The 14,277-nt window shown below is 49.1% G+C and overlaps 4 protein-coding genes across 4 annotated transcripts; 2 read left to right on the top strand and 2 right to left on the bottom strand.

Annotated features, from left to right (window-relative positions):
• Positions 1–3,363: 3,363 nt before the first annotated feature.
• Positions 3,364–5,355, top strand: F4817DRAFT_184715 (velvet factor-domain-containing protein). Its single transcript, XM_049298394.1, has one exon. It carries the CDS (start codon positions 3,791–3,793, stop codon positions 5,144–5,146), a length of 1,356 nt encoding a protein of 451 aa, XP_049157118.1. The 5' UTR covers positions 3,364–3,790; the 3' UTR covers positions 5,147–5,355.
• A 622-nt stretch (positions 5,356–5,977) lies between these two features.
• F4817DRAFT_343903 (dehydrogenase E1 component-domain-containing protein) lies at positions 5,978–8,183 on the top strand. The gene is made up of 3 exons (XM_049304076.1): positions 5,978–6,689; positions 6,768–7,222; positions 7,270–8,183. The coding sequence occupies exons 1-3, from the start codon at positions 6,412–6,414 to the stop codon at positions 7,779–7,781; spliced, it is 1,245 nt and encodes a 414-aa protein (XP_049157117.1). The 5' UTR covers positions 5,978–6,411; the 3' UTR covers positions 7,782–8,183.
• A 322-nt stretch (positions 8,184–8,505) lies between these two features.
• F4817DRAFT_343901 (PDT-domain-containing protein) lies at positions 8,506–10,105 on the bottom strand. The gene is made up of 3 exons (XM_049304075.1): positions 9,661–10,105; positions 9,500–9,560; positions 8,506–9,420 (listed from the first exon to the last, which is right to left on the bottom strand). Exons 1-3 carry the CDS (start codon positions 9,751–9,753, stop codon positions 8,576–8,578), a joined length of 999 nt encoding a protein of 332 aa, XP_049157116.1. The 5' UTR covers positions 9,754–10,105; the 3' UTR covers positions 8,506–8,575.
• Positions 10,106–10,758: 653 nt separating this feature from the next.
• On the bottom strand, positions 10,759–12,726 carry F4817DRAFT_317879 (uncharacterized protein; the record flags this gene model as incomplete). Its single annotated transcript, XM_049300858.1, has 5 exons — positions 10,759–11,016; positions 11,173–12,276; positions 12,346–12,395; positions 12,460–12,544; positions 12,691–12,726. The coding sequence occupies 5 exons, from the start codon at positions 12,724–12,726 to the stop codon at positions 10,759–10,761; spliced, it is 1,533 nt and encodes a 510-aa protein (XP_049157115.1).
• Positions 12,727–14,277: the final 1,551 nt, after the last annotated feature.

Below are 14,277 nucleotides of genomic sequence, written 5' to 3'. Positions count from 1 at the left end.
TGACAAACCCTCCCACCCTGGTAGGAGATGGGAATGAGTATAATACCTAGCGTGAAGGTTCTTATATATCGGCTTTATAGGATGGGATGGATATGGATATATACTGGTAAGTATACAAGTATTGAGCAGAACAGAAGACAAGGTCCCTAGAAGACTTGTCTGTATTTAATATATGAGGTACCTTGGACGGGATTAGTATGAAATGTGATTTAGTAGGATTATACGAAAAAAATAAAAAATAAAACCACGGAGCAGGGTCAATGAAAAAGATTGAATGAGGTATCATTGAATGTATCATTGAACGTATCATTAGATGTATCGGCGGGGGGTTTTCTTATTCCTTCCCCTTTTCGGTTGGTGAACTATTACCTAGTAGCGTACCTTAGGTACCCAGCAGCGAGGTACTTACCTCTTAGCTCTTAGCTCTTAGGTACGAAGTACATAGCCGACATAGGTTGTTTTGTGTAGGACAAAGTTTCTACGAACTCGTACCTAATACGCGCAGGCGTTCGGCTTAGTAAAGTCCCCTGCTCTTGCACTGTCTGGGGTGCTGGAATTATGTAGTGTACACTACAAAGACTAATAAGAACAAAACCCGGATTTCAGGGTAACATGGCTATCCACCGGGCTGCATTCTCTTACATTCTTTTTTACATGTCATGTCTGCATTCTTTTACATGTCTGCATGTACATACATACATAGGTATATTTATGTATATTGTATATTGTATATTCTTTATATTATTAACTACTAATGTGTACCTAGGTAGCCAGCCTAACCTAACGTTTCTCATATCCCACCTGGGCACTCCCTCATACCTTACATACAATACCTCCAATACAACCACCAATCTATCCTACCCAGCCTACCCTGCCTACCCAAGCCAGTACCCAAGCTACCCTCCAGTTACCCTCCATCTCACCTTTCTTGGCGCAAAAACAGGGCTCGTCCCCTTGCACTAGAATGTCTCGAACAGGTTCCTGGAGGAAACGCATCGCTTCCAAGAGCCAATGCCGATAAAGACAGAGTCTTGCGGCGACGCGGTCCAGTGCGGTCCAGCACCGCCCTAAAACCCGGAACCAAGCGAGAAAAGGCTGCCCTTACATACCCTGGAACGGCACGGCGTAAGCACCCAACCTAGTATAACATCGTATTGCATGCTTTTGATCAGGAGGCATCTTCGCTGTTGTGTCTGTTGTGTTGCGTACAGAGCATGCACAATATAGTAGCTGGCAAGCCACTTATTATTAGGCGGGCCAACAAGGCAGTTAATTCTCCTCCAATGTGGTGCATGTATGTAGACGAGACAGAACCGGACAGGGCCGGCAGCTGCAGCATGCGCTCACCCGTGGCGGTAGGCATTCCAGAATCTGGGATTGTGTCGTGCTTACACACTTGGTAGCAATGTCACAGTGCCCACGACTCTATCTAGGCCGGTTGAGATACATAACACGGCTCGGTTGGATCGTCTATTCCTCGATCAGCAAGAGGACAAACGGCCCGCGCGACGCTTGCCCGGTTGCTTGTCTGCTTGTCTGCTTGTCTGCTTGACTGCTTGTCCAGCTTAATAAACGCCTCATGCTGCGCGAAAAGCTCGACTCCACCGAAATGTTACAACGGTTGGTGATGCAACTGCTGACGCCCTCAGTACCAAAGAGTGACTGCAAATGGAACATTAACGGTTTTGTGGCCAAGTTCCGGGCTCACATTGCTCGAATGGCGAATTGGCCCGAATAAGTGCCACGGGGTGCGTCCGTGTCCACACCTGTGGTTCGTCTATTCCCCTGGATACACGATTGCACTGATGTTCATGAAACCATCCATGTCCGCGGAAAAATTCTGTCGGCGGAAAGAAGAAGGAAAAAAGGCACAACACCATCAACTATCATAAGAAGAAGAAAATTGATGTTTGTGAGGTTGGGTCCCTCTCGTGGTATCTAGTTCTAGCCCATAGGTGGCAATAAACAACTTGCAGCAGCTTGCAGCAGCTCTAGGGATCCGACAAACAGTCCCTGCGCGGTCCTCAATTCTATGCTTTAGGTTAGGTAGGCTTTGGGATCCCACGCCAAATAGAACTTGGCGTACTATCACTGGTCTTCCTGTCGAAACCACCGAATTGGGCGATAAGTATTTGCTAGGTGCGGAGGAAACTACCTACCTAGCTGACGGGCGTCAAAAAGCAAAAAGCAAACGGCACGAGTCAACCAGTCTTGCCTCTCCCCCCTCTTCCAGATTTCCTTAATGTTTATCCTTATGGTATAAATCCGCAGTATATTCAGTCCGGCAGATACTCTGCCTTACTGGCCGCATTAAATTATACTGGTATCGCAGCGAATGGCGGAAGAGTAATTAATGTCGCGCGTGGATGCCGGGACTGTCAGGATACGGGCGGCAATACCCACGCCATCATGAAAAAAAAAAGCCCATTTATGGTGGAGCAGAGCAGAGACGGTACGGATATTATTGACGTTAGTGAGAACAATGGGGGAGATGCCGTGGCTGAATCGGGATTGCTTGGAGTTGGTTCGTCCCGCTTTGCTCCCCGGAACTTACAAGGGTCCCTTTCTAGAGGCAGCAAGGATCAGATTGCCCCCAGCTCGCTAGATCGCAGCACATCAGCAATATCTGTTCTTGGTGGGTGTGTATGTCTCTCCCACGCCCCAGGGGCCAGGACAGCGGGCTGAGAGGGGGACCAGAGGGCCCAAATACTCGGTTTTCACGCCTCAACCGGAACTCGCTTCCAGTTCCACTCCTGCAACTCTGCCGTCTGCCAGCTTACTGTTTTGGACTAGTCTTTGCCTGGCCCTTGTTTCTGTGCAACGTCCCTCTCTCTTTTCTGTGTTCTACCGTATGCCGACTATTTTCTCATTTATCACCTCTCCAGCCGAGTCCTGTTAAGTACATCCCGTGCTGTTACAGCTGTTGTGCCAACTAGCCTAGATTGAATTTGGTGGCTTCTCGCGTATGTACCGAGTCTTGGAGTAGGTAGAGTACCTACCTGATTCAAAGAGTCCCGACTTTTGCTGTCGCGGTTCTTTAAAGGGGTGCCTCGACAAGACGTCTTCGCCGGCTCTATTATGCGATTAAGGGTCCCTACGAACTGTCATCCCTCCACGTCCTCAGTCTAGAACTTTCCTCGAGCGCCGTATTCACAGCAAAGAATAGCTCGTAAGTCACCGCTTACGTCTGTGGCTCTGTCCTATACGTCAGACACGTTATTCATCTTCCGTGCTCTCCAAGTTACCAGAACGACGTCGACAATCAACTTCAGCATAAAGTCGAAAGAGTATACTACCATAGTCGCACTGCAGCTCTAGCAGTTTTTCCTTGCAGGGATATTCCCGGCCAGCTCTACCACATCGACCTCTCAGTGCGCTGTTCGTCGACCACAGATATGTAAATAACCGCTTCCTACCACAGAATTTTCCAGTATACACTCTCAACTCTTAGTCCGCGGGTGGAATCGGAGCGCACTACGTCTAGCTTTTACGGCTTCAGTCACAGCCACAGCCACATATCTCGACGATTGTTGTCTTGGTCCGTCCTCGAATTTTATTACAGCGTGCCATCGCCGTTCTAAGCCTTTGGAGTCAACTTCCAACAGAATCGGTATCACCGACACCATATGACCAACTGTCAGCTTCCACTTGTGTGATATACCCTTCTAGATTAATTCTATATAGTCCCACCACGACCTCTATCTGTGAGCTATCTACATTCATCAGTTTCCGTTTTATATCATTCGCTGCCGTCGAGGTTCCATCGTACGGCGACTTCTGCTGTAATACCATGGTGGACACTATGGCCAGGCCACCCGACTCGTGGGCCCAGGACCGTTATCCTCGACATGGTCCTTTCTACCCTCAAGAGCAAAGCCGCCATGAGCTACGTTTACCTCCACTACCTAGCCTAGTGACCGGACCACACGTGAATCAAGAACTTCTGAATAGACAGCAACCGGCAGCCTATGGGCATACCCAGTATGGGGAGCCCTATGCAGCCTCTCCGCCTATCCATCACAGTCCACGGCCACCAATGCCAGGCTCTGAGTTACACACGATGGCACCGAGTCCTTACGCTAGACGGCCAGTAGAAGCAAGCGTCAGCGCCCGCCCCGCCCACTCGCCGAGTATAGGTAGCCGGTCCGGAGGGACGCCGGAGCGTATTCAACTACGGCAACCGGGCGGCGAGCCGAGCCCCTTACAGGCTCACAGATTACCTTTACAATCAAGGTCAGCAGGGGAGTCGCCTCGACAGCGTCACTACGCAGAAATTCACGCAGTTAGATCTGCTTCAGAGTACCCACAACACGATCTTCGTCTTCAGCATTCTCCACGAACAGTAGATGCTCCACGACAGACGTGGCAACCTCAACCTGAATCTCGTGCCCCCGAGCGGATGAGGATATCGGAACTATTAAGCGACGACCCGAGAACCGGAGAGTCGGGCTCCTCTAAGGCACCAGAGCGTAGAAAAGCTCCCGCCGCCGCCCCTTCGACGTATAGGCTAAAGGTCCGCCAGCAACCGGTTGCTGCTAGGTCTTGTGGTTTTGGCGAGAGGGATCGCAGAGTTATTGATCCACCTCCAATAGTCCAGGTATCTATCGAAGACACTAAGGCCTCACAAGAGGAAATTCGTGCCCAACTCAAGTTCCGATTCTCGGTCATGCATTGTACGATATGGAACGAGACAGGCGACCAAGACTGCTCGGGTATGCCAGACGACTATCGACAGCAGCGAAGACTCATGGGGACGATAGTGTCATCACCCTTCGTCGGTTTTGACGAAAATAACCAAGAGGGATGCTTCTTCTGTTTCCCTGATTTATCCTGCCGGACTCCTGGCACCTTTCGGTTGAGATTTAGTCTAGTGGTTCTGGACCCAAATTCGGTACCCGGGTCAAGAACCCCAGTATGTGCCATCGCCATGAGCGACGTATTCACAGTTTATAACGCTAAGGATTTCCCGGGGATGCGAGCAAGCACGGCGCTAACGAAGAGGTTGAAGGAGCAAGGATGTCTTATTTCTATTAAAAAAGGAAACGAGAGGAGTCATGCACGCGACGATAGCGAAGAGGAAGAGGAAGAGGACGATGACGGTGGGAGCTCGGCACAACGACGAGTGAAGCGGACTAGAAAATCATGACATTCTCTAAGGGATTACCCTTTTTTTTGACGGATTTAAACTTTTAAGACAAGTTGCTTTACGACGGCAGCTTGCAATTTACGAATAAAAAACACAGTATAGTTGTCCATGGGCGCATTACTACCTCATGGGTTGGACATAACGGCTTGCACGGAAAATAACGAAGGGGCATATACGCGACATGCCGCATAGAAATGGACAAAAGGAACATATATGCTTACAACGGCGAACAACGATTGTGCTGGTATGGAAACGAAATAGGGTTAGAAGGGAAGCGATGGTTTATTTGACTTCTTGTATTCGAACGACTAAGTTTTGGACAGCGTCTCGGAATCGTTTATGGAATACGTTATGGAATACCCTAGATTCACCTCAGCCTCGATTTTGGACGACATTATGGAATTTACGATTGGAACATTTAGGGGAGGACGGTTAGAATTATTACCCATTTGCCACTTAGCCTTGTTGATCGATCGTATTTCGAAGCCGGTATATCTTTTTTGGCGCCATGCATTTTTAAAATATTTACTAGATACGTGACCGAATAAGCTGCCGTTGTTTCTCTACTGTTTCTCTTAACGAGGTAAGTTGGTTGAGCCGATTGTAACCTACCAATTTGCACGTAAAGGGGTAGAGATTTACTATCCCTTAACATGTACCTCCTAGACTTATATCTTTGTACAAGTAACGATATGAAGCATGATTTGATCAGCAAGTAAGATAAGATTAGATCCGTGATATTGATTTCAGTATCAATCGTTACTAGGTGTTCCATGGCTCATTCGATAAGAAATGATAAATTATGAATTGGGTACGTTAATAAAAGCCAATTGATATTCTGATATGTCCGATGGTCTTTTTATTTTTTTTATTTTTTTTGATAGAGGATGCCAAGAATTTCAAGGGTCTTTCCGTTTTCAGTTTAGATTAGCTCTCAACAAGCTTATTTTAGGCTCCGCAACGGAGGAATTAGTACTAATCACGGACTAGTGTCACTTGAGGCACAGTAGTCTAAGTCAGCTTCAACCCGCCGGGACTGCCCCAAGGAAAAAGTCGGGCGGAAAATCCCAACGTTGAATTTTTGAGTGACTTTCCGTCCGGAGCTCTCCATCTTCCAAAATTCCAATTCCCACCTTCTAGCAAACAAGACTCTTGCAAACAAGACTCTTAAGATCTAAAGCCAACGATAACGTACCTCGGGCTTTTACTTTAATCTTCTTCACCTCCAAGGTTCCCCCCTCCTCTTAGTCACGACAACGACCACAATGTTCTCGCGCGCTCTGCGAGTCCCGAGAGCCGCAGCGCCCTTAGCGCGTGTCCGAGCTGCCAGACCCGTCGCTATCGCACCTTTTCGTTCAGTCACCACCAACGCTGCCACCTCGCATGCTGACAAGAATGACGTTCCCGATGCCGACGACAAGCCCTTTCAAGTCACCTTAAGTGACGAGAGCTTCGAGACATATGAGCTCGACCCCCCTCCCTATACTCTCGACGTCACCAAGAAGGAGCTTAAGCAGATGTACTACGACATGGTCGTTGTCCGGTAAGCGTCACAATTGGCAAAAAAAAAAAAAAAAGCCTGCCGTTTTCGGCTGAGCTATGTTTACTAACAACCGCACAGACAGATGGAGATGGCTGCCGACCGATTGTACAAGGAGAAGAAGATCCGAGGTTTCTGCCATCTTTCCACAGGTCAAGAAGCTGTCGCCATCGGTATCGAACACGCATTGACCAAGGAGGACGATGTCATTACCGCCTACCGATGCCACGGCTTCGCCCTGATGCGCGGAGGTACCGTTAGATCTATTATTGGTGAGCTACTGGGCCGACGTGAGGGTATCGCCTACGGAAAGGGTGGTTCCATGCACATGTTCACTAAGGGCTTCTACGGCGGTAACGGTATCGTCGGTGCCCAGGTCCCCGTCGGTGCTGGCTTAGCTTTTGCGCACAAGTACAACAACACTAAGAAGGCTGCTGTTGTTTTGTACGGTGACGGTGCTAGCAACCAGGGTCAAGTTTTCGAGGCTTTCAACATGGCTAAGCTATGGAACCTGCCCGCTCTATTCGGCTGCGAGAGTATGTGCTCGATATAATGGTCGTTTGCCATAGCTAACATGTTTTAGACAACAAGTATGGTATGGGTACTGCTGCTGCTCGATCATCTGCTCTTACCGACTACTACAAGCGTGGCCAGTACATCCCCGGTCTTAAGGTAAACGGCATGGACGTCCTTGCAGTGAAGGCCGCTGTCAAGTACGGCAAGGAATGGACCGCTGCCGATAACGGCCCTCTGGTTCTTGAATACGTCACATACCGATACGGTGGTCACTCCATGTCTGACCCCGGCACTACGTACCGAACCCGTGAGGAGATCCAGCGCATGCGATCGACCAATGACCCCATCGCCGGCCTCAAGCAGAAGATTCTCGACTGGGCAGTCTGTACCGAGGATGAGCTGAAGACGATCGACAGGGAGGCCCGCAAACACGTCAACGACGAGGTCGCCATCGCCGAGGCCATGCCCGTCCCCGACACCACGCCGCAAATCCTGTACGAGGACATCTACGTCAAAGGAACGGAGCCCCAGTTCATGCGTGGCCGCATACCCGACGAGAACTTCTACTTCAACTCGTAAATGTCCAGCCGTTGGAGTATACATAGTAAGCGCCGGACGTGAATGAAGCATTAAAATATCCCCTTTTTTGCAAACATCCCTGTAGTGTAAAATATAGATGGGCAGGCTAGGCTGGGGGGGTTGGAGTAATGAATGAAGAAGTCAAATGTTTCGATTACGCCCCAAATGATCAACGTAGCTAGCTAGGTAGCTATCCATCCGCGTGGCTAGAACCTGATCTAGTCGAAGCACGCCTTGTTTGTGGCTCTGAGGGAAAATAGACGAGCGATGATACCATGTTCTTCTGCCGCGTGCTTTGTGTCTGGGTGATGGTCGTGACATAAGTGCAACAGTTGAGTTTTGTATATCAAGTTACCGTTGCATCTCTTGAAGCCTTACGAAATCATATCACACGTATTGCTATCATTATGACTCCTCGTTTACCTTATATAGGAAAGGAAACCCGTAGGTGTCAGCTCAATAGCATCAAAATAGACTTAATGGTTTGCCAAAGATGAATAATTTTAATATAGGTAGGTATCTATCTCCTATTCTCTTCTCCTTCTATATTTTATCCCCTCTTCCTATCCCCTTTTAGAAGATAGAACATGACATACATAGCATATGCTCACTCAGAACGCCGATAGAACTTTTCTTGACGAACCTAACACATCTGAGATCGTTTACCCCCCCTTTTTTATTTTCCGTTTTCCTATGCTCTCCCCGCCCCCCTTTTCCCACCTCCCTCTATTCCGTCCCACTCCAAACAAGACTATTATTTCATCAATACACCCAGACAGATGCACTTCCCCCCCTTACCGCATATTATCCCAACTCCCCCACCACCGACAACTCTGCGCCACAGCCGCAACACTAGCCAGCGCATCACGCACCCGACCCTCGGGATCCCGCAGCCGATGGCCCTCGAACTCGACGAAGAAGACGTACTGGAAGGGCTGCGCTAGGCTCGGCCGGCTGTTGATGCTGGTTAGGTTGAGGCGCGCGCGGCGGAAGCACTCGAGCACGTCGGCGAGGGCGCCGGGGGATCGGTGCGGGACGGTGAAGGACGCGAGGGATTTGCTTTGCGAGTAGATGTCGCCGTCTTGATGCGCATCTGTGTTTTGGTGTTGTCGTCGCCGCCGCTTGCCGAGGACTTCTTCGAGCGCCGGGATAGGCGCGGGAGAGGCGCCGCCGCCGCGCCGCACTACGAAAAACCGCGTCGTGTTGTCCTCGCGGTCCTCGATGTTGCGCGCCAGGATATCCAGGCCGAGCATCTGCGCCGCGGCAGCGCTTGAGATGGCCGCGCTTGTGCCGGTCGCATCTTCCCTGGCCAGGGTAGCGGCGCGGCTGGTCGAGCTAACGTCTACGGTCTCGACGCCCCGTAGGGTCTCGCGTAGGAACTTGGTGCACTGCCCGAAGGCCTGGGGGTGGCTGTACACGCGTCTGACGTGCGTTAGGTTTAGGGGGTGGCTGTGGTTGTAATGGCCGACTAGGCAGTGGTGCACGTCGAGGTAGATCTCGGCGCACACGGCTAGATCGGGATACTCGCCGGCGCGGTCGGCGAACTGGTCCAGGGTAAACACCACGGAGCCGTTGGACGAGTTCTCGAAGGGCACGACACCGCAGGCTGCGCGGCCGGATTGCGTTGTGTCGAAGATGTCTTTATTCCGGGGGGAGATATTACTTAGCCTTAAGATGTACGTATGAGGTAGTGATATAGTGATATAGTGATATATTACCTTTGATAGTCTCTACGGGAAGGAAGTTAAATTTGTCTGTGGGAAATGTATCTAGCGTAGCCTATGAGGTTAAAAGAAAGATGTTGGCGTTAGCTTTTGAGTAAAGAAAGTGCCGCCCCGAGCGAGAGGCCAGTTGATGAGAGTTGAGGTTCGTGCCGTACCTGGTGCGTATAAGATGAGACCGGACCTAGAAAGCACACAGTCGGCTTTGCATCCAGGTCATTTTCCTGCTGTTGTCCACCATTTGAATCCATCCCGATTATCTTAGATTCCGCCTCGTCTCGTCTCGTCTCGTAAGGTGCTATGAAATGGAAAAAAAGAAAGAAAAAAAACAGGATGAGAAGGACACAATGAAGAACCAGACAGGTCAGCCAGCTAGCTTATAACCCTAACCTAGAGAAAGAAATATCCTCGGTATCGTCCTCGGGTAGATGAATTATAATTCCGAATCTCTTTGTTATAGCCTCACTTAGGATCCATTACTTTGTAGATGAAAGGGAGGCCGAGTCGAGTAAAGGGCGTGCCGTCGAGTTCAAATGTAGATTTTTGACATGAACCCGATCTCCGGACGCCGATCGCAAGCAGAGCCCCGGTGCTACGGAGCCTAGTGCAATTAAACCCAGTGGAATTAACCCTAGCGGCATGAATTTAGCCCATGTAGGGCGGCTACAACCGGGTACATACCTAGGTAGGTGGCCAGCCCTAAAAAGATATATGCAGTACCTAGGTATTTACCTATTTCACCTTGACTTTTATATTATCGAAGCCATCACACATGTAAATATCTAACCTACATAATCTACTAATAACATCTTACTCGGGGCAGATACTTAGTTACTCTAATAGCAACCCTAAAAAGTTGGCCACGTTCAGAATCATGCGCATGTATCCTCAGGTTGGTAATGAGTGACTTGTATGTTGTATTGCACTACCTAACTAAACGAGTGTGATGAGTGGCTTGCCACTGCGAAATCGTTTCGCAAATACCGACTCTAAACGCAACGCAATATCCGGGAACAAACTGTCCAGGGTAACAAGAAACAAAATATACTAGTGTGTCAAACTTGCAGCGAGGCGAGCAGGCTTGTCGTATCGCACTCGACTGCTTAAAGGATGAAGCCCTATGATGTAGGCAGGTCCAACAATTCTGGACGTTTGATAGACCCCCGGGTATAGCATCTTTGCGATCCGCGTTAGTCACATGTCTCACTATGCTATAGCCGTGAAAGTCATACCTCCTTTCTATGCCATAAGTCAACTCAAGCCATCATCATAGAGCGAAGCGGGCTGGGTGTCGCCACCTGTCTGGCCGTGTGCTCCGAATTTGCGGGGCCAGATTTCGCCAAACGTCGCTGAGCGAACGAAGTTGCCTTTGGTTTTCGCGCTGGTCCGGAGACCGGCGCCGGGGCTGGCGCGGGGGGTTGCGGCAGCGGACGCTCCGGTGCTTTCACGATAGATGCCTGCTTAGATGGGACAGCTTGAGCTTGCCCCTCGTCGAGAACGAGGGATTCCTCAAACTATATACGCGGTCACGTTAGTGATTATACAGAAAAGATTTGTAGAGGCATTGCTGAGAGGACAGGATTTTGTTGACGATGTTTTTGTGATTTGATTAAAAAAAAACCTTGTCTTCATACCTGTCAATCGTCGTAGTAGTCATCATCGTCATCCACTTCGGCTAACTGCTCGAAGTTCACCTTGTAACGGAGAATACCACCAACACCACCGAATCCCTTCACGAACTGATTGCCTTCGGTCGACCTATCCGATACGAATTCTAGGTTGGTTCCGAAATCCTTGTAGTGCTCTGCAATCCACTCGAGGAATGAATCCTGGGAAACTACTTCCATCTCCTGTCCGGTTTCCTTGTCCATGAACTTGGATCGGTCGCCAGTCTCTTGCTGCTTGGTGGTGTGGAGAACAATCTCAGCATTGTTGCTATCCTTCAGGACCCATCGCGTAATTTCGAGATTTTCGAAGACAATCAAAGTCTCCACCGCGCCGAGCTCCAGCGCCTTGAGCGTGTCCTCAATACCATAGCAGACCTTGCCGGTATCCTGGCTGATCTCCTCAAAGTACTTGCCAATGAGCTTCTTCTCCTGGATAAACTTGACATTTCCTAGAGTCTCAGAAGACAGCTCGATAGCTTGGTTGAAGCCGTTCTCGCCACCGTACGACACGTCGACAACCTTAATAACCTTGCTCTGTAGCCGATTGTCGAACATGTCGGAGGCATTAAGATCGTTTTTGAAGTCGGCAGAACCAGCAAGGATGATACCAGCAACATTGACCTTGTCGTTCGTGATAAAATTCTGAACAGCCAACTCAGCAACTTTTCGGACGTAATTGTGTCGCTTCTCTTCTCTAAGACGAGCGAAACGAAGGGCAGACTGTCCACCACGACCGTGCTTCTTGGGAAGATCAACCGAGAATTTGTGAACGACGTCACGAGTGTTTCCGCTAAGAGTACCGAAAAGAGCACCATTACCATCCATGACAATGAAACCAAACTTCTGGTCGGATTCAAGCAGCTCAGCCAAAGCTTCGGTGTGGAATTTGTTGTCGCAGAGGTACAGGGAAGTGTTGATGGGCTTAAAGGGCTCAAAGTCGATGTTGACCTTTCGTTCCTTTCCTTCCGAAGTCAAGATTTCACCGCAGTAGACAACAAGACCGTTGGGAGGGACCTTGTTGTACAGCTTGAGTCGCTGTTGGGTAGAGGTGATGGCGGAAAGCACAGACTGTCGGTTGACACGGGACTTGATATTCGAGGCGGTTCCCTAGCATTAACGGTCAGCCTATTCTCCTGGGTTAAGTCGTGGTGGTGGCGGACGCGGGGTGCGACATACATATTCTTCAGCCAACATCTTTGCTGCGCGGGAAATCTGATCCTTGGGAGCTGTTCCTAGAGTTTAGTATTGTCTTCTATCCAAGTCAAAGTGGGGGAGGGGTAAATTACATACGGATGATTAGAGAAATCATGCTGGTGCCATTTCCTCGAGCGGCCTCAAGGCGCTTGATCAGCTTCTTGACTTTCCATATCTCAATCTGTGGGCGTCATTATTGTTAGATGCTATTCCTTAAGAGACATAAGAAGAGAACACCTTGAAGGCAAATCTGACGGGGCGGTGGAGATGCCGAAGGCTGAAGGAAACTAGGGAGTATTTAGTATTTATGACGATGTGCGCACTTACGTTCTTCTCAGCCTCGGTCGCCTGGGCGTCACTCATTTTGGCGTGAGGATAATGAGCGATCTAAGATACGGTCTTTCTTCAGTGGAGTGATGCTTGGGGGTGGTGAAAGATCGATCGTATCAGGTGCAGGAGAAAAAAAGGTTGGATGAAATTTTGTGGTCGAAGGAAACAAGGAAGCGCAGGCGGACCCTCGGGGTTTGCGAGGTACATACGTCAAAAATGCATTAAGTACATGAATATTTGGTAGGTACCGGTATTTCCTAAGCAAAAATGGATGCTTGCTTGTGCTGAAAACCTACGCTAAAGTGACAAGGCGGGGGCGGTTCAGTTACTTCAGTAGGTACCTCTTATTAAATCCCTTTCAAGCCACATTATGGCGTAGTTGCCTGGTTGCTCAAGAATAAACACTAACCATGCACGGTTAGAGTCTATAATAGCATAAGCTAAGTGGCGCTAATGAATTGAAATTTGACCGCCTTCGGACGGCTAGGCTGACTCTTGCCCGTGACTCCTAAAGCCCGCACTGACCTTTTTGACCGGTGAGTTGTAACCATGTTCACTCATCTCGAAAACAACACGTCAATCGACATTATTCGGCAGTTTCCAGGGTTGGCTATCAACAACCTTCTCTTGTTGTAACTGATGAGACACGATTTAATGCATAGGTATATGAGATCACAGATCCCACAGTATTGAGGAAATACTGTATCCGTTGGCCTTCCTCATACAAAAACATTGTGATGGCAGCCTCGGGGCTAAAGCTTTGACAGAAATGATCAGGAGGTCAACCTATCAAGAACTATCTTGATTGGGATTTGATGCGCTGAAAGTTGGCGTGCTAGGACGTGGATGTGATGATTGCCATGTGGGAATGACAATGGATGCGAGGGGGCCGTAGCAAAAGACAGTTGAGCGACCGCTCCTGGGCTATCGTCCACACCTCCACCATCACCTCGCGTAGGAACCTGCATCCATTATGATTCGTCCACATGTCGATAAATATCTACTTTTTGCTACAACTACTGGTTGACTTATACACCATATGTCAATTATGAAGTTTCATCTTTGGAAGCTTCTTGTTGTGTGAGCTCAACTGCTTACTCAATTTGGCTACCAACCCTACTATAGTTGTTGGTATGTCATCTATTAACTGTGCAGGCGCAGAAGAAGTCTAAAAAGTTGCGATTAAAGAAAAAACAAGACGGAAATGCTTTATAATGTTGAGCGGGTTGCAGGTTTGGAACTGCAATGGAACTTCAAGGCTCCCCTTGTACGGATGTCAATGTCACGAGAAAGAGGCAAGCCAATGACAAAGGATCTATGGGACGAGGTCTTGATCGGGAAAACAGCTATTCATATCGAATTGGCGTTGGGGGATATACTGAGATGGCCACTGCAACATGGATTACGTCACAGTTTGTTCAGCGGTCATTCTGCCCCTGGCTATCCGTGCAGCTAAGAAAATTGCCCTACTACCCTCGATGGAAGTGAGTTGGGGCAGTTTTTACTTGCTCACGATAGCTTCAATTCCGAGGTCTCGGTTGGAAATTCTGCCGGTTGCGGTCTTTGTTGCTCAAAACCGAGGTG

The sequence above is a fragment of the Daldinia loculata genome (genome assembly GCF_022478755.1).
Source record: "Daldinia loculata strain CBS 113971 unplaced genomic scaffold F4817scaffold_40, whole genome shotgun sequence".
NCBI classification, from domain to species: domain Eukaryota; kingdom Fungi; phylum Ascomycota; class Sordariomycetes; order Xylariales; family Hypoxylaceae; genus Daldinia; species Daldinia loculata.
The sequence above is the reverse complement of the archived record's forward strand: the minus strand, read 5'-3'. Positions and strand labels throughout refer to the sequence as shown.

Excerpts from the sequence above, each read along its gene's own strand:
- F4817DRAFT_343901 (XM_049304075.1), bottom strand. The coding sequence starts at position 9,753 with ATGGATTCAAATGGTGGACAACAGCAGGAAAATGACCTGGATGCAAAG. Across the intron at positions 9,561-9,660 it reads TCTCATCTTATACGCACCAG|GCTACGCTAGATACATTTCC; the intron begins GTACGGCACGAA and ends TTAACCTCATAG. Across the intron at positions 9,421-9,499 it reads TCCCGTAGAGACTATCAAAG|ACATCTTCGACACAACGCAA; the intron begins GTAATATATCAC and ends CCCGGAATAAAG.
- F4817DRAFT_343903 (XM_049304076.1), top strand. The coding sequence starts at position 6,412 with ATGTTCTCGCGCGCTCTGCGAGTCCCGAGAGCCGCAGCGCCCTTAGCG. Across the intron at positions 6,690-6,767 it reads TACGACATGGTCGTTGTCCG|ACAGATGGAGATGGCTGCCG; the intron begins GTAAGCGTCACA and ends ACAACCGCACAG. Across the intron at positions 7,223-7,269 it reads CGCTCTATTCGGCTGCGAGA|ACAACAAGTATGGTATGGGT; the intron begins GTATGTGCTCGA and ends AACATGTTTTAG.
- F4817DRAFT_184715 (XM_049298394.1), top strand. The coding sequence starts at position 3,791 with ATGGTGGACACTATGGCCAGGCCACCCGACTCGTGGGCCCAGGACCGT.